A 26,741-nucleotide genomic window follows, 5' to 3' on the forward strand; every position below is an offset into this window, starting at 1 on the left:
TTTCTGTTCCTGTCTAAGCTTGTGATGAGGAAGCTGTAACAGGGACAAGAAACCTCTACAAGTGACGTACAGCAGTTATCACCAGCTTCTGAAAACTCGTCTCACACAGTTCCTGTTGAATTCCTTCTACCTCATTCTCATCGAAGCCAGCTCCTTCAAGCTCCTGTCAGTGTGGGCATGTAGCTACAGAACAGAAGAGTGTGTACAACTGCTGTGTCGCCTGCTTTAAGGGAATTCTGCTCTGGCCTTCCTTCCTTTGCTGTTCCCTAGTCTATCTGGCTTGTGGGTAGAGCAGGCCCCAGATGGGGCCATGCAGACAACAACATTAGCTTGTGAGGTGGCAAAGCAGGAAGAGGTGAGAAAACTGTGTGTCCTGTGTCCCTTCAGCCTTCATGGTCCATGTCGCAACTGGAAGATAGAACTGGACCTCCTTCTGTAGCAGGTCCCTGTGCTAAACTGCTGTACTCTGACTCAACTCTTGATGTCAGGAGAACTTCTTCTATGTATTTTCATATTTATTAGCCAATGTAAGTACTGTAGTCATTTTAGAAATAGACACAAGTCTTAATTGGGGGGCGCAGGAATGGGTGAGAGCCTGCGAGCTCAGAGATGCAGAGAAAGCATCTAGCTGACCTTCCTCTTCACCCAATGTCCCAGAACAAGTGCCCCTCTCCCAAATTCCAAAAAACCCTTCAGACTGAATGTCCGTCCTTTCTACTTCCTATCTGTCCTCCTGACTCCCTCTTACTCTCTGTGGTTTTTTTCTTAATAATCCAATGTTTACTTCCTGTTAACTGGTTGCTTGCTCCACCTCCTGACCTAGGCTTGGCTTTATTTAATCCTGTGTACAATATTCAAGCAGAAAGCTCTTGGATTAAAGATGTGTGCTAAGGCCGAGCCACACTACAACTAAAAATGGGTTTTTCCAGTAAATAACACAATCTTTGGGTTCACAGTTTGATAGAATACTAATATTTTCAAGAATAAAATTTTAAAGAAGATGCAACCTGAGATGGCACGGAAGTGATCTCAGAATGTCAGAGCTGGTAGTGGATGTCTCTGAAGCCTGTTGGAGAGCCTGAGGTTATCCTTACACTTCATGAGCTGCCTGGACAGGGTGGGTTCTCCGTGTCTGGAAGCAGCAGTCAATCGTCAGCTGGAGATGTGACTGGAACAGATTTAAGAACCAGAAACTGACTGGGGCAGGCTGATCCTTTATATCTTTTTGGAGGACCCTACCATCTAATTCTCTGCTTAGTAATTTAGTCTGCAAAATGGGTTCTTCTAGCTGTTCTTTGTACTTGAACTGTGCAAGTCAAAGAATGCCTATATAAAGGAGCCAGTTGACATGAAGAGCATTGTCACCAGTGGGAAAGCATATAAATGAAGAGATCGTGAGACTTTTGAGTACTGGTGCAAGGCGAAGTTTAATCTGCATGTTGGCATAACCTACGCCTCACTTGGTAAGTGCTCAGGCACAACACAAATCTCTCCTTAGAGTTACAAATGACAGCAGATGTGCAAAGTAGCCAGACACAAACAATGTGTTTCGCTGACTATCACATGTGTTCGTACATACAAGCACATACATACATACAAATAATAAGTATGTTTAATTCCTCTGCAAACGAGAGCTGAGAATGGTAATCAGTTACCTCACAACTGTACAGCACTTTAAAGTTTACATTCTGATCCCTTTGGTCCTCAGGACAACCCAGTGAGGTAGACAGCACAGGAACTTTGATTAATCCCATTTTGCAGATGAGAAAAGTGAGACTTGGAGGTGTAAACACTGGCTTATGCTTTTCAGTGGACAGTGCAGAGCTGGGCTGAGGCTCATGTCTTGCCCAGCGCTGCTTCACCACCAACTTTCTGGTTCAAACCGAAATGTGTAGAGACAGTGGTTCAACACTGTGAAGTAGGGTGACTGTTTTCCTCGAGCAGACTGGATCAAGGACAATCACTGGTCATCTTAATGCCACGCCCCGAAATGAAATGTCAGCTGAAATGGAAACCCTGCTAGATCGCTCATGTGTCTGCACCTACAACAAAAGGTCCCTCTCCATTTCTGTTCTGACCCACTTTAAGATACTAGTGGCCTCTCAAAGGATACCCACCCCATCCCACCAACTAGAGTCCTATTTCCAGGAATCATGAAGTAGTGCACGTAAAAAATTCACTAGACTTTCAAGCTTATTTCTCATAGACATGGAAATGAATTCCATTCATGAATCACCTCCAGCTGCGGACATTAGCCTGGCTAAAAACATTATATAGTATATTATCTTTTATGCCATTTCAACCATAGTAAAAATGATAATGTTTGTGGTTTGAATTTCAAAGAAACATATTTAAAACAAGAGAGATTTCCTGGGGGAAATAATATTAAAGTTGAAAAGAAAAGCTAAATAAAATGTTTCTTTGTTTTAATGTGAAAGCTGACAGATTTAGGAATGACCACTGTATTGCATTACTCTTTAGGTAAGATGCAATATTTGCTGACCCGAGGTTTTGTCTCACCTAACATGAAAGAAAGGGCAAGGCCCATGGTCACATTAATTGGTTCACAGTGGGGTTTTCTCTCCCAGATGATCCGGCATCCATGAGTTTCATGTTTGCATGTAGTACTTTGAAATGCACAAACAGACAGCAAAGGAGACTTTGTGTTAGGGACACTCTAAAATATTTCCACGGCACTTTAAAGTCCCCTCTTTAAATTCCTCTGTTAAATTGCTAAAGAAAACTGACAGCATTATACTCCAAGCCTGAGACTGTCACATATGATAGTGGGCTTCACTAAGAGATTTGTTTCTGCAGCAAGAGTGGAGATGTCTTAGGCATCCCCGAGGTCCTCATAGCCATGCCACCAACTAGCAAGACGATGTGTTCATTTGAAAGCATGAAAACAGGTTGATTTCCTGTTAATTTTGCAGTACACATGTTCACTACTTCATCTTTAGAAGCTGGTCTCTAAGGTGCTTTCAGAAATGCATCTCCTAAAGTAGGGTGTTGGCACAAAGACTAGAGTGCATGCATTGTAGCCCACAAAGACAGAAAGCTTCAAAGGACAGGGACTTTCAACAATCACAAGAAAAACCACAAATTGCTCTGGTGAATTTTAAATGTGACCAAGGTTGAGGTGTTCTGTTTCCAAATGTGCCTTGGCTAACTCACATACGATCTGGGTCTCTTTAGCTCTAACAAGCTGAAGAAATTGAGTAAAACAATGACAGAACCCACAAATGACCACTGGGAGTGTGGAATATTCTACTGGGAACAAGCTCCATAGAAAAGCAGCAGAAATTCCTCTTTTTTTTTTTTTTTTAACTAAGAATGGCTGCACTGGCCTCTGAAATACAACTTTGGAGAAATAGGAGCCCAAACACCCAAGTAAAGTGCACACAGAACCGTCCTCTGAAGGACAGGGATGTGGTGGAGTGGAAGCAGGGTGGGACTGGAATCAAGGTGGGCACTCCTTCCCCAGTGGTGTTTTTTGTGAAACTGGTATACTGTGGTCCTCTCAAGAATGCTAACTTTTCCTTTTTTTCTCTGTAAGATCTTGTTTGGCTTCTGAACACCCAGAAACATGTCACAAGGTATGCACAGTTAGGATCCGACATTCTATGCTTTCATCATGCATCACAATGCAGCAATCTCTTATTTGAAACTGAAGAGAACAAACAAGCAAGTCAGGAAATAAATAAAAAGGAGAAAGCATCTATAAGTGCCCCTGTGGGACTTAGTGCTACACTGTCGGCTAATATGAACCAGCAAAAAGACTTTTGGAGTGGAATTCATATAATATAAATATTTTTTACTCAGTTTTTATTTCTCTATGCAGTTATATACAAGGATGACCATTTCGGTGCAGGAAATGTACCTATGCTAGTTCTATGGTACATTACCAATGCTAGCTCTGAAGCCAGCAAGTGGAAAGCACTATCTAATTGTTAGTTCTACCACATAATTAAAATGCAAGGGAAGAGGAAAAATATCCAGGCAGGTCAGTCTTCATTGTCAGCATCTGTAAGCATCATGCCTCTAAGAGAAAATGCCAGGTCTGCTAGGTTCAGATAATAATAACCCCCCTTTGCCATTGCTGTCTTCTTTTAAAGCAATGGTCTCTCTGTGTTGAGGAGAGGGAGGTGATCGAGGATAACCTCACTCCTTTAACAACAGACCATTGTGAGGAGACCAAAGCCACTTCTCCAGGCTTGGGGTGCAAGGTGAACCCCTGCATTTGGTTTTCTGCTGTAAGAGCTGTGTGTGCTCGGGGCCATCACCCCTGCACTTACAGTGTTCTTACACAGAATGATCTCAGAACTGTTTTAAACAAAGATGTCTGAGGCAGGAGAAAGACTGTCTACCAACAGCACAAGCAAGTGTGGGCTCTCCAAATAAAACCCCCACAAAATGCTCATTTTTAAAGTACAGCCAATGCTCGTAATAAACCCCAATAGGTTTGCGTACATCAGAAAAGGTTTCTAGAGAACTTTAGGGGAAAGGAAACAGTAAGACCAGGCACAAAGATGATCCTTAGGCCTCTATTTTCGCTTAGTAAAAGTCATTTCTCTCCACAGTGCATTCCGAAGTTTGGTCAGGTGACTGACACAGGCACCGTACTGAAACCTCCACACTTGGTTGTCCAAGGGGGCAGCTTTTCGGGGCCACCGATCTCTCGGTGAAGCCCCTACTCAAGTCTGTGGGACACTGGATACTTGTAATTAAGGAAATGCTATCCACAAATCCCCTTGTGTTTTTAGTCTCTTTCCTGTCTCATTGCCTAAAGGCTAAAAGCAGCTGTTTTCAGAGCATGCCACGCCCCCCATGCATGGAGAACGCACTGAGAACCATGCACATGCTGCGTACTGAAACTGCTTTTGTTCTGGAACTAGAAAGGAAGCTTCAGCCTGGCCATGATGCTCAGCATAAAGGACCTGTAACAGAAGCGATTAGGTCCTAGAGGATCGGTAGAGGTGTGCCCAGGCTAGTAGAGTGACAAGGAAACATTGCAGGACCTTGGGACAGGGAGGTTTGGCTTCATTCCACTTCATTACAATTGTTGCCAGCATCTCTATATTACATCTGTATGCAAATTATACCACCAGCTTCCCTAAGCTTCAAATTTTACACTTTCCCACCCAAGGCTGGAGTATTTGTCTTTGGCCCAAGCAGTTGGGCTTCACTCTTGCTGGAGACAGAATTACAGTCCAGTTCCATCTTTGGTGGTGAAAGGAGGCAGGCGTTGTCCCTCTGGTTCCCCCCTGTGCCATGTGTGACCCACTTTCCACAGAATTCCAATGGTCTCAGGGACAAGGCCAGATCTTCAAGCAGGGAGTCGAGGTTCAATTTTGAGTGACAGCTCGTAAAGCGTATCTTCGTCTATGACAAGGGCTTTGTCAAGCAGGTATTGTATGACCTGTATAAAAGAGAAAGAAAGAGATGGAGACCTCAGCTGATGCTCCTCCAAGAGGGTCAACTATACATTCTCTGAATTCATCTGGCACAACTCAACATTTTCCCTGAGACATTTCCATAAAATAAAAGTTAATTAACCTATTATTATTATTATTATTATTGTAAAAGTAGTCCTTTCGTAACCTCTGGTCCCAGTCAGTATCCTTGAGAGCATATGTGATCTCAGGTGTGTTACTGTATATTTATATACATTATACACATTTACAGAATTAACTTTAAACTTGTAGTGATAAATGGAATCATATCATCCATTGGGTTTTGCCTTCCTTGTAACACAGGCACCTGGGGCTCTCATGGCTCACAGCTTTGAGAGTGCAGCCTAACTGCACTGTGGCTGTCATGACGACACACTGATACATACAGAGCTGCATTTTACAACAACACAGTCAGGGTGAAATCCTGTTAGCTGGCTTCCTGCTGTTCATGTGTGCATGAGATAGATACCAGGAATAAGTAAACGAAATGGCACTGGACATGAAGATGTAAGGACGTGAGGTATTTCTATGAAAACATTTCTTCTTGTTGAAGTATAATTTCATAACCCATGTGAGTATAGTTCTGACAAACACATAAACTCACCATTCTAGGCTGATTTCTGTTGCTATGGAAACACCATGACCAAAAGCAACTTTGGGAAGAGAGGGTTTATTTCACCTTATACTGTATAGTCTATCATTGAGAAGAGGCAAGCAGCCAGGTTCAAGGAAGAGACTGAAGCAAGCTACTATTTTATTTTATTTTATTTTATTATTTTATTTTATTTTATTTTATTTTATTCTATTTGTAAAATGAATTTTATGGTCTAGAAAGGTTAAAATGGGATGAAAGTCCTGGCAACATAAGGAAGATCTCAAGAAACATACATAGGCTCGATGAGGAATTAAAGTGGGTGAGTTGACACTTTCTCTCGGTCAGACTTGCTGATCATTCCCACATTAGGTCTTTACCACAAGGCAGCTTTTGGTATTATTGGCCATCTGTGTGGTCTTAGAGTCCACTAATTTCTATGTCTATCTTTGTAAGTTCTCACTTGCACACAGCGTTACCTTTGGCTGCTGGTCAATGCGGTAGGCCGTCTGCTGGAACTGGCGTATCTCTCGAATAATGTGTGATATCTAACGGCAAAAAAATTAAAAAGCAATTCAGAAATACCCCTCTGCCTCATAGTATCTTTTCCCAGGATGATATCCCTGAGTCCTGTCCTCTATGGGGTAGGAGGATCCTTGCCTGATCACTTCCTTTACCTTCAATGAGCCAAGGGAAAAGCAAACAAGAAGATATTCTTGAACTCATAATCATCAGGTTAGCTGATGCTGGGTGCAGAGAATGGCCTCAGGTGGGGGCAGGGAGAAGCTCTAGGTGCTGCTTCTCATGGATTTCTGCCTTTAGCTTGGTGTTCAGAACATGGATGCCTACCAAGGAGACTCCTACATCTGTATACTGGACACTGTTACAGAACCATCTCTGGACCTTTATTTCCAACAGGCTGGACCCAGATGGCAAGCAGAGGTGGCTACCAAAAATAATCTCTTTAACTGGCTAACAAAAGTTGTCTTCACCCTCTCTTCTACCTTAAGATGTAGAAGCTAACATCGCCTTATTACCTAGCTTCTTCTCACTAAGCCAAGAAGTCACTGACACAGGTCGATCACAAAATGGCCACCTACCATTCGCATCTTGGAGAAATTGACAAGGCCTTCTTCGGTAAAGTTCGGTGTCCCTTCTTCAATGAATGCCAGGTCTGTCAAGTACATCCCAAGGTAAGGGACAGCTGGGGGGTTACAGCTGCAAGACAAGGAAGAGTGGTTCTTACTCCGCCCACACACAGTTAGAACGTGCACCACATAAAGCAGATTTTCTGTTTAGCTAATACAGAAATACTTTAGAAGATGCAGACTTAATATCCATCATAGCTACACACTAAAGCAATGAAGGGAGACACTTGTTTAGGCAAAGTCGGTCTACTTGTCTCTTCCAGTGAGGCCCACATCTAAGGATATGGCTTCTGGTACAGAGAAAATAGTTTGAGTCCCACTTGACCAGTTGCTCAGGGATAGTGAGCAGGGCACTCCCTAGTCTATCCTTTTCTCACCTGTGATAGACACAGAAAAGCTAGTCTCTGAAGTTTGTTATGAAGCTAAAGAAAGGCATGTGGAGACCTGACGTGCAGTGTGTAAACATTGAGTGAGTACTTGCTAGGCTGTCATCGCTGCTTCTGATGTAATAGCAATGGATCTACAATTGCCAGTCATCTTCAGGAGTGGGGCACAAGAATAATGCTCTCCCAGAGGAAGCCAAGCTCGTGTGTTAAACCACAAGAAAACCACTTGTAAGCAAATAGAGATCTCACTATCCCCTCCGTGTGTGTGTGTGTGTGTGTGTGTGTATACATAAAGAGAATTATCTACATATAAAAGACCAAAACTAAATAACAGTAATCACATTGGAATAGTTAGATAAGAAACATCCAAGTAGGTTATTATATTTAGGTTAAGAAATACTAAATTAATAAATTTATATTAAGAGAGATTTGACTTATGGTCATATTTTCCTATCTGGAATGTACTCTGTAAGATGCTCAGTATATGTACAGTATCTTTACATACCCGGGTACAGCGAAATGTGCTTACTGTATGTGTAGCATTTATATAAACCATGATGCATTCAAGATTCTCACTATATGCACAGTATCCATATACACCATGGTATTTCTGTAAGATTCTCACTATACGCACGATATCCTTACACACTATGGTACGCCCATAAGATTCTCAGTATATGCACGATATCCTTACACACTATGGTATTTCTGTAAGATTCTCACTATATGCACGATGTCCTTACATAATATGGTATGCCCGTAATATGCTCACTAGAAATATACTATCCTTACACACCATGCTACTTCCATGAGATGGTCGCTATATGCTCAGAATTCCCAGTGAAAAGCAGAAATCTCCAAACACTATAATGATGGGAGCTGCTTCCTAGTCTTCCCAGCAATGAGGGAGCCAGCTATTATTTAAATACCATACGAATTATGCGATCATATTCTTGAATTGTGAATTATAATGATTAAGATAGACATACTTTTTGAGAGTTTCTCTGAGATTTTTAAATCTTCCTTCAGATGAAACAGTCTTCTGAAGTTTGTCCATTAGAGCTTTTGTCTAGAAAGGAAAGAAAAAACTCAGTTTGTCAAGAAAACACTAATTTGATGAGTGCAAGTTGTTTCAGGACACCCTGTCAGTCTCCTTCTTCAGTGGCAGGTGCTGCTGACATCTAAGAAGATGGAAAGGAACACAGAAGTGTCTATACCCATGCTTTTGGCACAGAATGAGAAAAAATATAAAGAAGGGAAATAGTTTAAAGCAAAGAAGACTTAGGAACTTAAGCATATGGTGAATGAGTATCTTGAAGGGGCAATTTTCCTAAGAGGGATTTCAGGACCAATCACATTCTTCCATAGAAGTGACTGACTCAGGACCCTGTGTATGCTGGACCAATATTCTACCTCTGAGCTACATGCCCAGGTCATCTTTTCAGAATGAATCTCCAAACCATGAAAGAACTTATTTGCCTGTTTTTTTTTTATCATGTTCATCAGTTTGCTAGAGAAGTTTATTTCTATACGTTATGAAGACCTAATATGGCTGTTGGCTCTTCCATAGACACTAGAGAATGGCAGTGTAGCGCTGGGAGATTGGATAAGTTACTGCTTGTGGATACACACAGGCATCTTTGTGGGGCCTGATCCATCCTCCATGGCTAACTATGAGAAGCATTTGGCATACCTAGGCTGAAGATTGTGTGACCTTGTCTTGGTATAGATCAGTTTCTAGAACAATCCAAGATGTGCTCATCCCCATCTAAATTCCTGAGGTCTCAGAAGTGCCTCTTTCCTGATCTGTAACTGGCTGTGGTCTAATGAAGCTTCAGAAGTGCAATTCCCCCATTCCCCAATCACAGATCTAGAGAATTCCACAGGTCCTCTGAGCATCTTACAGACTGATCTCAGAGTTACAGTGGGGAACACGGTGTTGCCAAATTTTTCCTAGGCAGGCACCTCTGTGATCAAGCCCTACTGCCTGTGACCGGGTTAAGGTACTTGGCTGTGGACACCACCACTCCAGTGAACACTCCAGTGAACAGACCAACAACTGCTGCCAATGACTCACACACTGACTGAAATTTGATGGCATTGCAGCTGTTACCACAAAACTCGCACCAGTAATTTTGACATGAGCCGAGCATCTCTTTCCCACAGTTATCATTCCATTGCATGCTTCCTTTCAAAATCAAGACTATCACTGACATCAATTATAAAGAAGGCCCAGAACTTCCTTAAAGGTTGAGGGAGACCTTAGCACAATGCACCACTTTCAACCAGTTCAACAAAACAATTGCTCATTTATTTTCTCATTGGGATAATGTGTATATTCATGTGTTAGGCTTCTGTGGAGAGAAGGCATCTATATAACAAGAAGAGCTTTACATCATTTTCATGACTGTCTTTGAATCAATGGTTGTCTTAAGTGAGGTTTTTATTCTTCTTTACACACACACACACACACACACACACACACACACACACACACCACTATTTTTTTTAAATGCATGGCTTTCATTTGTCATTCCAGGCCTTGTTGGCCATAGATGTCTAAGGATCTAAGTTCAGATTCTCAGCACTGTCTTCTTACAAAGGAATAAGGTGGCTAGAACCTGTGAGGGCCTAGTCTCTGGCAACCTGGAGAACTTTAAAACAACTCCTGCTCTAGATAGAAGGGCTCAGAGAGATAAGTGAAGGTAGAAGAAGTTAGGAGCTCACCTGAAAGGGCCTTAAGCCCTCAAGGGGCAATAGTACCGAAGCCTTGAAGAAACAGTAGCAGAATGCGTTTACGTTCATTTGGTCTGGCCCCAAGACACAAACATTGTGGGATACCACTCTCCAATTCCAGTGGGTACATCAAGGGGTATAGCCAAGTGCCACCAAAGATTAGGCTAAGACTGCATGGCACATATCTCCTCCCAACAGGCATTAAAACAGTATGGAGAAGCCTGGGAGATTCTTCCAAGACCCTTTGTGGGGACCAATGTAATAATTCAATAATGAAGAGTTTACATGCCATGCAGGGTCACCAACGGCAGAATAACTTGTGGTAGAGGTGAGATATACCCTAGGCTCAGAACATTAGCAGAGCCAATAGGAATGGACAAGACAAGGCTAGCCCAACTCCTGTGGAATAGTCATGGGCTGTGCATACCACAGAACAAGCAATTCACAACAGCCTGCCCCTGATGACCAACCTGTGAAGGACTAGGGCCAGAGGTAGAGACAGTCTTCTAGAAGTCCAGACCAAGTCTTCCAGACAGCCAACTAGGAGCCCTTTCCAAGCCTCACCAGTACCCAAGGAAAAGGCCAGAGGGGAGGAGATCAGTATGGTTTGATTATTTAAATGGTCTGAGTTAATAACAGAGGTAAGCTAAATCCAGTTGAAGAAAGGCAACAGTCATATGTCTCCATGCCTGAGTCACCAAGCTGCTCCCAGAATAACAGAGGAAAGGTTGAATATCCAGGTCTCTGGGGATGAAGGCTTTGGAAGAGTTGGGGGGGTGAGCAGACTTCAGTGGGCACTTCTGGGCTCACTTTGCCTCCAGAAAGAGTTCAGGAAAAAGCTGTGACTGACAGCCTTATAGTTTGAGGTTTTCCCCCCAAATGTTTTAATGAGTGTTTTGGAGACACACCAGAGGGGAATTAATTAAGTGGTGAGAAAAGGGGAATTATCCATTGGCACCTTCCTTTGGCAACTGCACTGCTCATTTCGCTAATGATTTCCTAATTAGCACTATTCATCACGGCTCTCTCTCTCCTTCTCTCCTCCTGTCAGCAGCAAGGTGTGTCGCCACACACTGAGGCTCACCTGCTTGGACACCTTGGCCCAGGTTTTCTTCAGCCTGTAGATGGCACTTCTGTTTAAGGCCGAGGTGATCTCCAGCACACCATTGTAGTTGTGTAGACATCGGCAGATGTCCGCTACTGCTACCCACTTCTCAATGGCGTTGGCACGGGAGCTGATGTCTGCGTAATTCATTATCTGGGAGGCCACCAGGTTACTCATCTAAGACAATCAAACAGACCAGGCAGGTTGTCTAAGAGCCAAAATAATACATTCAGATAAATGGCCGAGTGGCCTGTGAACACATAGAGATAGCAGGCTATTAAAGCCCTCAGTCCATCTTTAGATACCGGCTTCCAGAGAGACTGGAATCTACAGTGATAATGGTAACACCAAGCCGCCTGCACCTGCTCTTCCTGAGAGCAAAGGCAGGGGCCCTTGGGACTCCAGCTGTTGGATGGAACTTGGATCTTATGAGTAATTGTATCTAAGAAGTCCTTGCCAAGAAGGGGATAAGGTGGAATGAGCCAAGGACTGAGGAAAGGACAAATGGCAGACCACGTTGTCACTCTTTAAGGAACCATAGTCCTTTGCCTCCAACTGTGTCTAGATGACATATTCCAGGAAATCTCAGTTATCACAGAAAAAGAAAAAACACAAATCTCCATTAGTCTGAATTCTAAACGGGTCAACTCTCAAACAGAGAATCACTTAGTGTAGAAAAAGAAAGCACATTTTCTTCTTGTGAAATTTCACTGGTAAAAACCAAACCAACTCCAAAGCTAAGGACTATAATTCTAGTAACCAATGCCACTGAAGCAGCTCAACTTCTGCAACATAGAAAGGGGAGGAATATAATCATTATCAAAGGGGGTACAGCATGTGTGTGTGTGTGTGTGTGTGTGTGTGTGTGTGTGAGAGAGAGAGAGAGAGAGAGAGAGAGAGAGGAAAAGGGGGAGGGGAGGGTGAGGGAGGGAGGGAGAGAGGGATACCTTGTATTCACACACTAAATCTGATGGGCATCCCAACTCTTTGAAGATACATAGGCTCTTACAATGCCTTTGAGCGTCATGTAGAGAATCATTAAAACACCTACTAGGGTTAATCACCTGTACAGATTTAATGTGGAGAATCATCTAGGTTGTTGGCTGAAGGTGCTTTCTTTTCTTTTTTTTTGTTGTTGTTTTTGAATCAATAATTTGTTAATAATTTGTTTTTAACTTGTTAACAATTTATAACAAATTATAAATTTGTAATTGTTATACATCAATAATTTGATAATAAAGGATGCTATTCCAATAATCATTCAGGAAGTGGGCTAGGATACATTTGTCTTAGGTGCTAGGAACAGAAAGATAAAGAAATCTATGTTCCTGACAGGTAGCCTTTGGATGTTGAATGTCTCATATCAACCATGTGTAAATGGTCTGGTCCCTAGGTGGGCACTATTAGACTTTCTAACAAGGAGCCACGTAGTGAAGGGGATTGTGGCAACTAGGACGCTTCCTGTTCTCCTTTGCTTCCAGTCTGACCTGAGTGGTTTTCTCTGCCAGTATCCTTTTCTCTTTATAAGGTCATTCTTTTAGGTATTTCATTATAGTAACAAAAAGCTGACTAATGATAAAATTTAGTAACAGAAATCTGGCCTTCAGGTGCTCTGAGTCCAACTATGAGGGATGAGGAGCAGAGGGAAATACGTGAGCAGGTAAATAGCATACAGTGAAAGGCAAAGCTAGGTCTGCTCTGAGACTGGGGAGTTGCCTCAGTGGATAAAGCACCCGCTGTGCAAGCATGAGGGCCTGAGTTTGCATCCTCACAAGCAGCTGGGCATGACAGTATGCACCTGCACCTGCACCTGCACCTGCACCTGCACCTGCACCTGCACCTGCACCTGCACCTGCAGGGGGTGGGGTGGGGGCTCACTGGCTAGCCAGTCGAGCCATCTCATTGCCTTAACACCACAGTGCAGGAAGTGTCATAGGGTTGACTGCTCTGGAGTGTTGATCTAATTATGGCACTCCCTGACAAAAATCTCTCTGTGGTTTTCTCTCAACTTTAGGATATAGCCCCAGCTGTTGAGCTGTTTGGCCGTTCAACCGAGCACCTATGGGTCCTGCTGATCTGTCGTCCTTGTCTCTAGAGGCCCCTGTTCCCTCATCTGCTACCAGGTCCTCTGTCCTATTGCTTTTCCCTTCATACCTTTATTCTTCTACCGAGACAGTGGAGAGCAGGGGACAGGAAGGAGGCAGAGCAACTTGTCGATTCCATGTCTAGATGAGGACACGGCGATGCCACCACTCACATAAGAAGCCCCAGAACCGGGCTCAACAGGATTACTAGGTCTAGAGCACAAGGTCATGGCTGTCCTAGTACGGGAGATGTCTGGGTCTGGAGCCTGGGTGTGAGTCTTCAATTGGAGTGCCCTATGTGTAGCAAGTCTGAGAAAAGCCCAGGTAATGGAGCACATTCCCTACATTATAACTTCACTTAGCATCTGCGTATTCTGGGCGGACCCTGTGCAGGGCTCTGTCTTGGGAATCTATACTTCTGTTTTGGGTACCCTGGTTTAGGTGACCTGCTAACTTATCAACGCAGTTCCTGTGTTCATATACACATTGTATGGCACTGAAACCAGACAGGAAGCTTCCCTTTGCCTGCATAGCCTGATGCCACCTCCTCAGCTGTTACTTATTCTCTCACAAGATGAAGTCTGCTTCAATAGAATGGATGAAGAACTAGGAATGAAATTGACTCCTTACCTTATGGCTAGGTGTGGCTACCACTGCATCAGTGAGCTTATGCTGTAGACGCCTCTTCCAAGGTCAACCTATAACTTGGAAGTTACACTGATGCAATCTCATTGCCACCACCAGGGGTCAGCACTACTACTCATTCAGTTAATGTATGAGTTTGCAGTGAATACAATAGAAATAATAACATCTTACACACCAATGAGTACTCATGGGACCTGGGAACCATCAAAACTGGCCTCTCATGACTGGAAATTAACCCGTCCCTTTGAGAATGTGAGGAGATTTAAGCTTGTCCTTATTATTAAAATCATCTCTATTTAAACAGTGTGACAGAGTTGATTTGTTTCTGTTTCTGGGGATCAAATCCAGGGTTTTGCATATGCTTAGACAAGTGCTCCTCCACTGAGCTGTACTCACGCTCCCAGAGTTGCCTAAAACCCACACCAGCCACCCTCCTGTAACACAACCACAGGTGTTACCTCATTGAAGTGCTGGCTGGTCTTCATGATGTAAGGTGTCCTTTCATTCTTGTCTAGTTTCATCCAGCCCTGCCCAAGAAACTCTCTGAAAGTTCAGAACAACACACAAAACCAGTGAGGTTTGTAAGAAATGGTGGCTGGATCTTGAGTAGTTATGCAGAGTAGACAGGCACATTTGGGTTAACGTTCATGGACTATTATTTTTCCCCATTTTCATTGGCCATCTCCAAATAACTTGTGCAAGTCTAGCAGTCTACCACTTCATACCAAAAGGAAAAAGTTTTTTTTTCAGTCTCCAGTGTTTAGAACTTTGTCTCAATTACAGGCATCTCTGAAGTTAGAAAATGTAGAGAAACATGAGAGAAGCATGAGAGAAATGAAGTAAGTATTAACTCAGCAGTCAAGGAGGCTGTTTCCTCTGGATTAATTTTTCTAAATGCAACTGTCAAGACTCCCAAAGATCTATTGCGACCAAAAAGATGCATCAGAACAGAATTCTTCCATCTACTGTGCTCTGATTTTCTCTGAAGGACAGCAGTTTCCAAGATTGGGGGAGCTGAGCCTGGTGGCCTCCCTGTGCAGTCACTTCACTCATGAACAGGTCACTAGACCTCAGTACTCATGGGACAGTTGAGATAAGGCAGGAAGGAACTCTCTTTTGTGGGCATTTAGAAAGCAATGTGGAAGGAAACCGTTCTAGTACATTTCTAATGCAGAAACTGAGTCTTCCTGTAAATCTCAGTGTCTCTTGCTACTGTTGATTCTGCTCTTGGTGACTGTTTTGCAGGTAGACATAGAAATGTGGACACAGTTTCACAGCTGGAAATAGCTGGTAGATATTTTGGGCTTACACAGAGCACAGGGAGAAACAGGAGTCCTAGGAAGAGATCACAGCTGGAGCCACCACAAAGTTCTCCCTTGGTTCATTCTCCTCTTGTAGAGAAGACAAGAGCCTACCTTCAAAGCTCAAGAGAGGGGTTAGTGAGAAGGTGAGGGGGCAGTGATAAAAGGGATATTGTGTTTCCTAACCTAAGTCTCCAGAATGTCACTGGGTTCATTTCAATGACCCAGTGGGCCAGATTCCTATTTCAACTCTCCTCCCATGTTTAGGAATAGGTCTACAAATGCTGGGAAGCCAGAAGAAAAGACAAAACACATAAAGGAATAGTCTCCATGAGTATTCTTGGGCTTTTCTGACATCAATACGCATCTAACTGTCTCTCCCATTGGCTCAGATCTCACCACTACACTATCAGGGATGTCCTATGTATGACAAGGAGCCCATTCCTGGGTCTTCTCCAGTCACTCCATTATCTTAAGTGTGGTTACCAGTTATCATGGATAATGTGTGTTAATAGTTGTCATTTGTCTAAACAAAGGTCTGTTGATTTATCTTTCAAGTCCGTGTGATTTCCTGAGGCTTATAGGACCCCCCTCCCCTGCCACACATACACACACACCTTGTATACAAGAAAAAATGAAGAGGAAAAAAATCAAGAGGCAGGACAACACATCCACACCATGGTGCATAACATACTAATTTACTGAGCTAGACCAAGATCTGTAGTAGACATTATAGCATTACCTTGGGCCACTCCTTCTCAGAGTAAAGCTTTAGACCCCTCCAAAGTATTTGGGGTTCTCATGAAAAGACAATTTTCTAGACCTCAACCCAAATCTACTAAAATCAGAATTTCACAGGAAAATTTTGTCTGAGAATATATTTCCTACAAGATTCCTATGTGGATTTAGACATACTCAGGATTAAGAACTATCTTTGAAGCTTTGGTGACCTTTCTATAATTCAAAAACAGAAAAGTTCAGAGAAATTTAGATTCTATTGTAACTTTATCACACACAGAAGAAACAGAAACCAAGACCATCTCAAGGGTCTCTGAGTCAATATGCCCAACACAAACTGAGACCAATAGAATCCATGTGTGCTAAAGCACCTTGAGATGGAGACTCCCACTTCTGAGTATGGCTGACTTCGCATGTATACCTGTCTGCCTTAGAGATAATGGCAGCTTCTAGCCCAGCTACTTTCTTCTAGGAAACAGAGCACTTACTCGTAGGGGATGCTTCTGAAAACAATGTGGTCCAGGAGAGTGATCTGCTCGGCCAGCTCCATGGCTGACAATGTCTCAAAGCACTCAGCCTTTGGACTGTCTGTCTGCAAGAGATGATGAAGCAATGAACCACAGGGCATCCACAGAGCTTAAAGACCTTCCCTAGAGTCTATCTGAAGGAATAAAGGCAGCAAACTAAAATCTATGAAAGCTAATATTAATATTACCAAACAATTGCTGTGTCCAGGTAGACACATGAACAGCCATGGAGTTGGTTACATGTGCTTGCTCACTTCAAGGTGTGGTTAAACTTACCATTTGAATTATATCCTCTAATTTTAGGTGGATGTCATCTTGATCATCTTGTGAAAGAGCCCTGTAAGGAAATATATAAAATGTTCTCTATGAATAAGAGAAAGTGTATATACCAGAAAGCTACAGCCCTATTGGAGAACCCTGCTAGTAAGGTTGCAAGCATGGCCAAAACTGGAGTACTCCCTTTCTCAGCAGGGCTTTCCAGTCTTTGCCCGTTTGTCTGGAGAATGACTTTGGAGAGTATCCCTGAATACAGGTGTCTGGCCTTGTCTGAAAAGTGACCTTGTACAGAGCTCTCTAAAGACAGCATAACTAAGCACACATGTCTTTCTCTGGCTTCCTGACCACATGATAATTAGATGCTGTATTAATCCTACCAACAATCTCACCCTTCCCTTCCCACTGGCATGATGTTATGGACAATTGGCCCTTCCCACCTATACCCCTAAAAAGCCCTTATATCCCCTATCCCTGGACTATAAAGTAGATTTGTCTTGCTGCAGCAGTCTCTGGAAGTCTTTCTGCCATACTCATGGCTGTCCAAACTCTGTCCCCATCCCCCATCCCTTTGTCCTCTTGGGCTAGTGGCCAACAACCTCTGAGGAGAAGGGAGGTCCACACAACATGAGGCTCTTCTTAGCTAAAAACTGTGAGGGTTTAGGGTGTCTGGAGCTGTGAGGGACAACAGATTGCTGTGCTACTCACAAGCAGAACAGAAAATCACATGACATCCAGGACTGACGATTTAGAGACCAGCTTGTTATATAGAATCCAAGATTATAAATAAAACAACCACTGTTACAGTGAACCTGAGGGGTACTGAGGTGCTGCTCCCAGGAGATGCATCTAGGGCAGGGCACATTCTCTAGTAATGTCCCATCTGTAAGCACCCACTCATGTTCCTCTAGCCCACAGGCTCCTCTAGCATCCTCAGTACACCCTCTTCCCAGCTTGTGGGCAAAATCTGGAAGAGCAGGAGCAGGAGCAGGAGCAGGAGCAGGAGCAGGAGCAGGAGCAGGAGCAGGAGCAGGAGCAGGAGCAGGAGCAGGAGCAGGAGCAGGAGCAGGAGCAGGAGCAGGAGCAGGAGCAGACAGGCAATCATTTCCCTTTCAAGGGTGAATCTCAAACCCAGCGTTATTCAGCTTTCAAATGATTATCTTTTAGTTTTTAATGAATGATACAAGAGTTTATTAATACCCAAAACACAATTTTCAAAGGAGGAAGATGTTTTATATTCTACAGAAATTCTGAGTCCAAGAGAATTAAAGTGAGAGGAAATTTTATTTCAAACCTCACTATCTGGGCTGATCATTCTAAGCTGTTGAAAATGAAGCTGTAAGCACACACTGATCATTAAAATATTTAATCAGTTCCAAACCATGTAGCTTCCCCTGGGGGGTGGGGTGGGAGAAAAGCTAAGAATGGCTCTTTTTGTTTGCTTATTTCTGGTCAGGAGAATCAAAACCATAGAAATTGTTAATGACTCTAGCTAAGGAAGCAGGTAGCTCTAACTGGAGATCTTCACCTATCCCCCACTTCCAAATGCATCCCCAGTCCTCCTCCCAGCTCTGTAGCAGACTACCTGCTGCAGCCTCCCTCTCATCTCTGCCTCATCTCCAGTGAGTCATGCAGATCTTCCCCCCTAACCTTCCCCCTCACTCATGCTGTTATCCTAACCCCCCAGGACAGCAGGCATTCCCTCAATCCAGCAGGCATTCCCTGAGAACCCACCAGCAAAGCCTGCAGAGAAACAAGCAGGACAGCAAAGCAGGTGGGTGAGTTTCAAATCCTAACACTCCCCGTCTTCCACATCATAGTTCCTCAGTTTCATCTTCTGCTTTGTAGCAGACAACCTGCTGTGGCCTCTTCTCACTCTGCCTGCATTCCCAGGGAACTAAGCAAATCCTGGTGGAACACCCTGCTTCTCTCCATCTTGTGGACCTCCTCAGGTTCTCACCTAGCCCAGCCTCATTCCTAAGTATCAGCTCCCAATACCTAGAATCACCTTTTACCTGGAAATTCCAGTGGCTACACCTATCAGAATCACAAAAGAATTCCCTACACACAGCCACCACACCCTCCTAAGAACCAGAGAGGACAACAGAAACCAAGGAACAAAACACCCACCCAACAAAGACAAGTCTAGGTATCAGAACCTAGAATTATGATTTTCCCAAACCCAGATGCCCAAATGTTAGGGCAAAATCACAATCAATAAAAGTCAGGACCATGTGTTTTCACTAGAGTCCAGAAACCCTACCACAGAAAGTCATGTGTATTTCAACATGGCTGAAACACAAAACAAAGACCTTAAAATAGCCTCTATGAATATGATTGAGGTATTTAAAGAGGAACTGAATAAATCCCTTAAAGAAAACTATAAAAATACAAACCAACAATGGAAGAAGATAATTAAAACAGTCCAAGACATGAAATTGAAATAGAATCAATAAATAAAAGCTAAATTGAGATCAATCTGGAAATAAAAATCATAGGAATGTAAACAGAAGCCTCAGAGGAAAGCCTCACTAACAGAATACAAGAGATGTAGAGAGAATATCAGTCATTGAAGACACAATAGAAGAAATGGATTCTTCAGTCAAAGAAAAGTTATAAAGTCCTGAACAGATGTTCTGTGAACTCTAAGAGGCACAGATGTCAGCCCAGACTACTATACCCAGCACAACTTTCAATCATCATAGATAAAGACATTCAGGGTAATAACCAAATTTAAGCAGTATTTATCTACAAACCTAGCCCTATAGAAAGCACTAGGGCAGTGGGCCACAACCCTTTTGCAGATCAAACAACCCTTTCACTAGAATCCTACATATCACATATCTGCATTACAATTCATAACAGTACAAGATTACAGGTCTGATGTAACAACAAAACTAGTTTTATGGTTGGGGTCACCACAACATGAGGAACTGTATTAAAGGGTCACAGCATTAGGAAAGTTGAGAACCACTGTACTAGAAGGAAAACTCTAGCCTAAAATGATTAACCACACCCAAGAAACCATACAGAATAGATAATGCCAGACAAGCAAATCAAAAGAGGATAGGCAGACAAACATGAGCATGTACACACACACACACACACACATGCACACACACACACACACACACAGACACAGACACACACACTCTTCCTCCACCACCACTACAAAAAACAGCAACAATCACAAAATAAAAGGAATCAACCAACACACACAATAATAGCTGGCTGTGAAAACAAAATTTAGAATTCATCATTCTGCTGCATCAAAATAAATAAATAAATAAAAATTTTAAAAAGCCCACACCTTCACATCAAAGATAGACATTACCACAGTTAGAAAAAGATATTCCAAGAAAATGGACCCAAGAAGCAAGCTAACGTAGTCATTTTAATATCTGACAAAATAGACCTCAAACCAAAACTAGTCAAAAGAAATAGGGATGGACAGGATACACTCATCAAAGGAAACGTCCACCAAGGAGACATTGCAGTTCCCGAGAGTAGCAAACACATATGAACCCAAAGTTTGTAAAAGAAATACCTCTAAAGTTAAATAATACATTGACTCTCTCACAGTGAAAGCGGGTGACTATTCAATACCCAATGCTCACCAACTGACAGGTCATCCATGCAAACACTAAACAGAGAAGTGTGGAGTTAAGTGATGTTAGCAAATGGGCCCAATAGATATTTATATAACATTTCACCCAAATCTAAAATAATATACCTTCTTCTAAGTAGCTCATGGAACTTTCTAAAAAATTGACCACATACTTAGACAGAAAGCAAGGGTCACCAGACACAAGCAAATTGAAATACCCTGCATCCTATCTGACCTCCACAGATTAAAGCTGGGTATCAACAACAGAAACAACAGACTTATAGAAACTGAACAACCCAGTATTCAATGAAAAGTGAGTAAAGATAGAAATTAAGAAAGAAATGAAAGACTTTCTAGAATTGAATAAAGATTAATATACATCAAACTCAAACATATGGGGCACAATGAAGGCAGTTCTAAGGGGCAAGTTAATAGCACTAAGTAAGTGCTAGCATTTTTGAAAAAGGAGAAATTTCATACTAGTAACTTAACAGCACACCTGAAAGCTCTCGAACAAAAAGAAATAATGCTCATGATTAATAATACCCATCTTGTAGATGCTGAAAAAGCCTTTGGAAAAAAGTACAGTGCCTCATCATGTTAAAAGTCTTGGAGACATCAGGAATTCAAAGCATGTGCCAAAACATGATAAAAGCAATATACAGTAAACCAGCAGCCAACATCAAATTAAATGGAGAGAAACTTGAAGCAATCCCACTAAAATTAGGGACAAGAAAGGGTTCCCACTCTCTCCCTATTTATTCAATATCGTACTCAAAGTTCTAGCTAGAGCAATTATACAACAATAGCAGGTCAAAGGGATAAAATTGAAAAGGAAGAAGTCAAGGTATCACTATCTGCAGATGATATGATAGTATACACAAGCAACCCCAACAATTCTACCAGAGAATTTCTACACCTGATAAACAACTTTAGCAAAGTGGCCAGATATAAAATTAACTCAAACAAAGCAGTAGCCTTTCTCTATACAAAGGATAAATGGGCTGAGAAAGAAATTAGGGAAACAACACCCTTCATAGTCATCACAAATAATATAAAATATACTGATGTAATCTAACCAAGCAAATGAAAGATCTATATGACAAGACTTCACGTCTCTGAAGAAAGAAATTGAAGAAGACCTCAGAAGATAGAAAGATCTCCCATGCTCACCAATCAGTAGGATTAACATAGTAAAAATGCCTATCTTACTAAAAAACAATCTACAGATTCAATGAAATTGCCATGAAAATTCCAATACAATTCTTCACAGAGATAGAAAGAGCAATTTTCAATTTCATATGGAATAACAAAAAAACCAGGATAACAAAAACAATTCACAATAATAAAAGAGCTTCTGGAGGAATCACCATCCCAGACTTCAAGCTGTACTACAGAGTAATAGTGATAAAAACCGCATGGTATTGATACAGAGACAAACAGGTCAATCAATGGGATAGAGTTGAAGATCCAGAAATGAACTCACACACCTATGGTCACTTGATCTTTGATAAAGAAGCCAAAAATCATACAGTGGAAAAAAAGAAAGCATCTTCAACAAATGGTGCTGGTCTAACTGGTGGTCTGCATGTAAAAAAATTCTAATTGATCCATTTTTATCTCCTTGTACAATGCTTAAGTCCAAGTGGATCAAGGACCTCCACATAAAACCAGATACACTGAATCTAACAGACGATAAAGTGGGAAAGAGCCTCAAATACATTGGCATAGGGGGAAATTTCCTGAACAGAATATCAATAGCTCAGGCTCTAAGATCAACAATTGACAAGTGGGACCTCATGAAACTGAAGGCAAAGGATACTGTCAATAGGACAAAATGGCAACCAACAGATTAGGAAAAGATCTTCACTAACCCTAGATATGGCCCCCGAATTGAGGGATGGTACCACCTACCCATCTCAAAAAATTTTAACCTATAATTGTTCCTATCTAAAGAAAATGCAGGGACAAAAAAACAAAACAAAACAAAAAAACAAAAAACAAATGGAGCACAAACTAAAGGAAAGGCCATCCAGAGACTGCCCTATCTTGGGATCTATCCCATCTGCAGACATCAAACCCCAATACTATTGCTAATGCCATGTTGTGCTTGCAGACAGGAGCCTGGCATGACTGTCCTCTGAGAGGCTCTGCCAGCACCTGACTAAGACAGATGCAGATACTCACAGCCAACCATTGGACTGAGCCCAAGGACCCCAGTTGAAAGAGTTAGGGGAAGGACTGATGGAGCTGAAGTGGATTGCAGGCCCATAAGAAGAACAACAGCATCAACTAGCCAGACCTCTCAGAGCTCCCAGGGACTAAACCACCAACCAAAAGAGTATATACAAGTGGTCCCATGGCTCCTGGTGTAGCAGGGGACTGCCTTATCTGGCATCAGTGGGAGGGGATGCACTTGGTCCTGTGGAGGCTTGATGCTCCAGAGAAGGGGGGTGCTAGAGGGGTGAGGTGGAAGTGGGTAAGAGGGTTCGGGGGGAGCACCCTCTTAGAGGCAAAGCGCCGGGCGGCGGCGCAGGGGATTTGTGGAGGGGAGACTGGGAAGAGAGACAATATTTGAAGTGTAAGTAAATAAAATAATTAGTAAAAAGAAACAATGCTTTACAGTTACGTTGTTTTAAGAATTGATGGCAACATCAAAATCATTAAAAATACCAAAATTTCCAGGATGATTTACCGTGTGCCCATCAGGAGTCAAGCACCTGCTAAAGCACTTGGCATCTATACTAAAAAGTTTCTTCTAGCTAGTCATGACTTTTTTTCCCAGTATATGGATGAGGAGGAGAAGGTGAAAGAAACAAACTTGCTTGGGACTACACACCAGCTGTGTTCTCTCTGTGGCACTGGGAGAAGTGTCTACATAGGCTAGAAGGCTGATCTTCAAGATTCCCCATGAAGTCTAATCAATAAATTCCAACCCCTTTCTCTGTACCTTCCTCCCTCTTTAAAAAATCACACTTGGGTCCTTGTTGATTACACCAGTGACAATCCTCCTGTCATCAGTGAAGGAGAAAGAAAGGGGCTTTGTATGGTGGGTGGCCTAAGATGAGCAAACTATAACCTAAAGATGAGTTTCTCAGTGGTTGGAATAAGACTGGCCTTGTGCCTCATATGCTTGAGTACTTGGTCACCAGTGGGTGACTGTCTGAGGATTAGGAGGTGTGGCCTTGTTGGAGATGTGTCACCGGGAATAGGCTTCAAGGTTTCAAACGATTTCCCAGTGTGTCCTCTCTGCCTCCTGCCTGCAGATCAAGATGTAAACTCTCAGTTGTTCCTGCTATTTTTGCTTGGCCATCAGGGATTCTAATCCTCTGAAATCGTAAGCCCAATTATATGCTTTCTTCCGTAAGGTCATGGCATTTTGTCACAGCAACAGAAAAGTAATACATTTTCCAAAGACAATTCAGTTGCAATTAAATGCATTTTCCAATGTGTGAATGACTCTTTACCTTAGGGTTTGGGTTTCTGGAACACTAGGAAAGTCTATTTTACAAGCCTAGGAACTATTTCTCTTAGGAAGAAATGCTCAGTGAGTGGGTTAGCTTCTATTCAATGATCTTTACAGGGGTCTGACTTTAACATTCCACCATGTACTCTGGCTTCCTTATCAACATTGCTGACTTCTGGTTGAAGCCAGTGGGGACTTTCAGGTTGAAGGGTCATCTTTTTTGTGACCTGAGTCCATTAATTCGTCTTCTAGGAATTTACTTACACTTATTTTTATTTTGTGACATTTTAGGTGTCTTCAAAAATTTCCATATTGAATGGGGAATTAGCTGGAAATGTCTTTTTATTCTCTTAAGAACAGGTCTCACACTTTGATCCAGGCTAACATGGAACTCAAAATGTAGCTCAGGTTGGCCTTGAACTCATAGCATCTTGCCTTGTAATCATAAGGAATGAGATTATAGGCATGAGTTACCACATTAGAAATGTAAATCTTGGCCTAAGGTTTTCTTCACAAACAGGGCAACTAACAACTGATCATAATTATGTGTGTTTTTGTCAGTAAAACACAGGCTGCCTTGCCATAGGAAACTTCTGCTTTCCTAAGTTTATTTTTAATGATGTCTATATTTGTTTTGGTGGGTGTGTGTGCATGTGAGTGCAGGTGCCTGCAGACCAGAGGAGCCTATTAGGTACCTGGATCTGGAGTCACAGGTGTTTGTGAGCCACCTGGGGAAGGTGTTAGAACTCACACTTGGATCTTAACTGCTGGAACATCTCTTTAGCTACAAATTTTTGCTTTAATATCATGATGCAATTGTGGTGGCCTAAATATGCTTGGCATAGGGAATGGGACTATTAGAAAGTGTGGCCTTATTAGAGTAGGTGTGGCCTTGTTGAAGGCAGCATGTCACTGTGAGGGGTAGGCTTTGTAACTCTTAGGCTCAGGTTCCACTCAATGTGGAATGAGACTCTCCTTCTGACTGCCTGTGGATCAAGATGCAGAACTCTCAGCTCCTTCTCCAGCACCATGTCTGCCTAGATGCTGCCATGCTTCCTTCCATGACAATAATGGACTGAACCTCTGAAACTCTAAGCCAGGCCTAATTAAATGTTGTCTCTTATATGAGGTGCCTTGGTCATGGTGTCTCTTCACGGCAATAAAACCCTAAATAAGACAGCAATATAGGCTTAAGTGTGTGCTGTGTGTTTATATTTTACAGATTTATATTTTATTGGTTTAGAAACTTGGAGCTTCTATTGGGTTAAAGACAAGACTGAAGTCTGGGGCAACCTGCAAAGGCAAGACTAGATCTCTGTTCAGTGGTATTCTCCCAAGCTGTTCACCATCATGCCCATTCCTCATTGGCTTTGTGATTTTGCTGATTGCATTATTATTCAGCAACAGGAATCAACATGTGAGGCCTGACAAGTAATAAAGACCTGGAATGATAAATATGATTCCTTGTGCATACTGACTCCATTGAACTGGTTTCTCAGACCACCTCTTGGAACAGACAGAAACCTCGACTGGTCAGGCAGTCTTGAGGAATCTATAGTTGAAAGCCCTCCTTTGGCCAATCTTGAACGGTTTTCCTAATGTGAACAGCAGGATTTCAGTAGCAGTTATTTTGTCAAATGTCCCCAGGGACATAAACTTTCAGAATACAGCTTTAAAATCACAGTGGTTTTAAATACAAAGGGCATGACTAACTATTTACCCCATGAGAAAATGAATAATGACCACTTCTGGACATGAGGGCTCATCCAATGAAACGAACTCTACCTGAATACACAGTTATAATTCTGAAATCAAGAAACAATCAGGCAATGCAATACCCCAGCTTACTTAGATGTTTTTTATAGAATAGAAAATATAGGAAAGTCTCCTAAGAGGTTTCTAGGTTGCAAAATACCACAAAGTGGGCAACTTAGAAAACAGAGATGTGCAGAATTCAAGAACAGAAGTGAGGTCAAAACACCAGCAGGGATTTGTATCTCTAACATCCTTAAGGAAACACTTCCTTGCACTTTCTAGCTTCTGGTGCTCTGCTACAATCCTGAGTGTTCCTTGGCTTGTGGCTATAATTTCAATTCCTGTCCCTGTCTTCACATGATAGTCACTGTATCTCTTTGTCTTTCATTGGCCATCTTCCAATAATGACACCAGTCACATTAGATTAGAACTTCACCTCTCAGGATGCCCTCAACTTAGCTGACTGTGTCTGTGGTGATATTATTCACAAACAGGGTCATATTTTAAAGTAGGAGCTATCAGAACTTGAATATGTCAGTTTTCCATTGGGGAACACAATTAAACTTCTAACAGTTTCTAGATCGCAGTGGCTTTGGGAACTTAATGAAAAGTAAGACTGAATTGTGATCTAATTGCTAAAATACCAGGATCTCAAGGTTGGCACTGTTGCATCAGGGAGGGACTTCCAACAACATAGTTAACTGAGCTGAATGGATTCTTCTCCACACATACTTTTTTTAATTTCTTTTTTTTTTGAACATGAAATGCTTTTTTATAGCATGTTTTACAAGGGGAGGGGGTAAGAGGGTCCAGGTGGTGGAAAAGTACAAAATCTTCTTGGCCTGTGCCTTGAAACATGTCATGGTCTATATGGTACACTGCCTTGAATTATGATCTACCTGCTGTTCTTCAGAAGATATGGTAC

The 26,741-nt window shown here is 42.3% G+C and overlaps 1 protein-coding gene across 2 annotated transcripts in view; it reads right to left on the bottom strand.

Annotated features, from left to right (window-relative positions):
* Positions 1-1,408: 1,408 nt before the first annotated feature.
* Positions 1,409-26,741, bottom strand: part of Rasgrf2 (Ras protein specific guanine nucleotide releasing factor 2) — a 221,661-nt gene continuing 196,328 nt past the window's right edge. For both annotated transcript variants that reach the window (XM_028760160.1, XM_028760159.1), the window contains exons 20-27: positions 16,992-17,052; positions 16,677-16,780; positions 14,608-14,692; positions 11,400-11,597; positions 8,569-8,648; positions 7,146-7,263; positions 6,525-6,593; positions 1,409-5,419 (exon numbers count right to left, since the gene is read on the bottom strand). In XM_028760160.1, the coding sequence (XP_028615993.1) occupies positions 5,327-5,419; positions 6,525-6,593; positions 7,146-7,263; positions 8,569-8,648; positions 11,400-11,597; positions 14,608-14,692; positions 16,677-16,780; positions 16,992-17,052 (808 nt within the window). In that variant the 3' untranslated portion in view covers positions 1,409-5,326. The remainder of the gene's footprint in view (positions 5,420-6,524; positions 6,594-7,145; positions 7,264-8,568; positions 8,649-11,399; positions 11,598-14,607; positions 14,693-16,676; positions 16,781-16,991; positions 17,053-26,741) is intronic.

Source organism: Grammomys surdaster, unplaced genomic scaffold (assembly GCF_004785775.1).
Source record: "Grammomys surdaster isolate TR1022 unplaced genomic scaffold, NIH_TR_1.0 126391, whole genome shotgun sequence".
NCBI classification, from domain to species: domain Eukaryota; kingdom Metazoa; phylum Chordata; class Mammalia; order Rodentia; family Muridae; genus Grammomys; species Grammomys surdaster.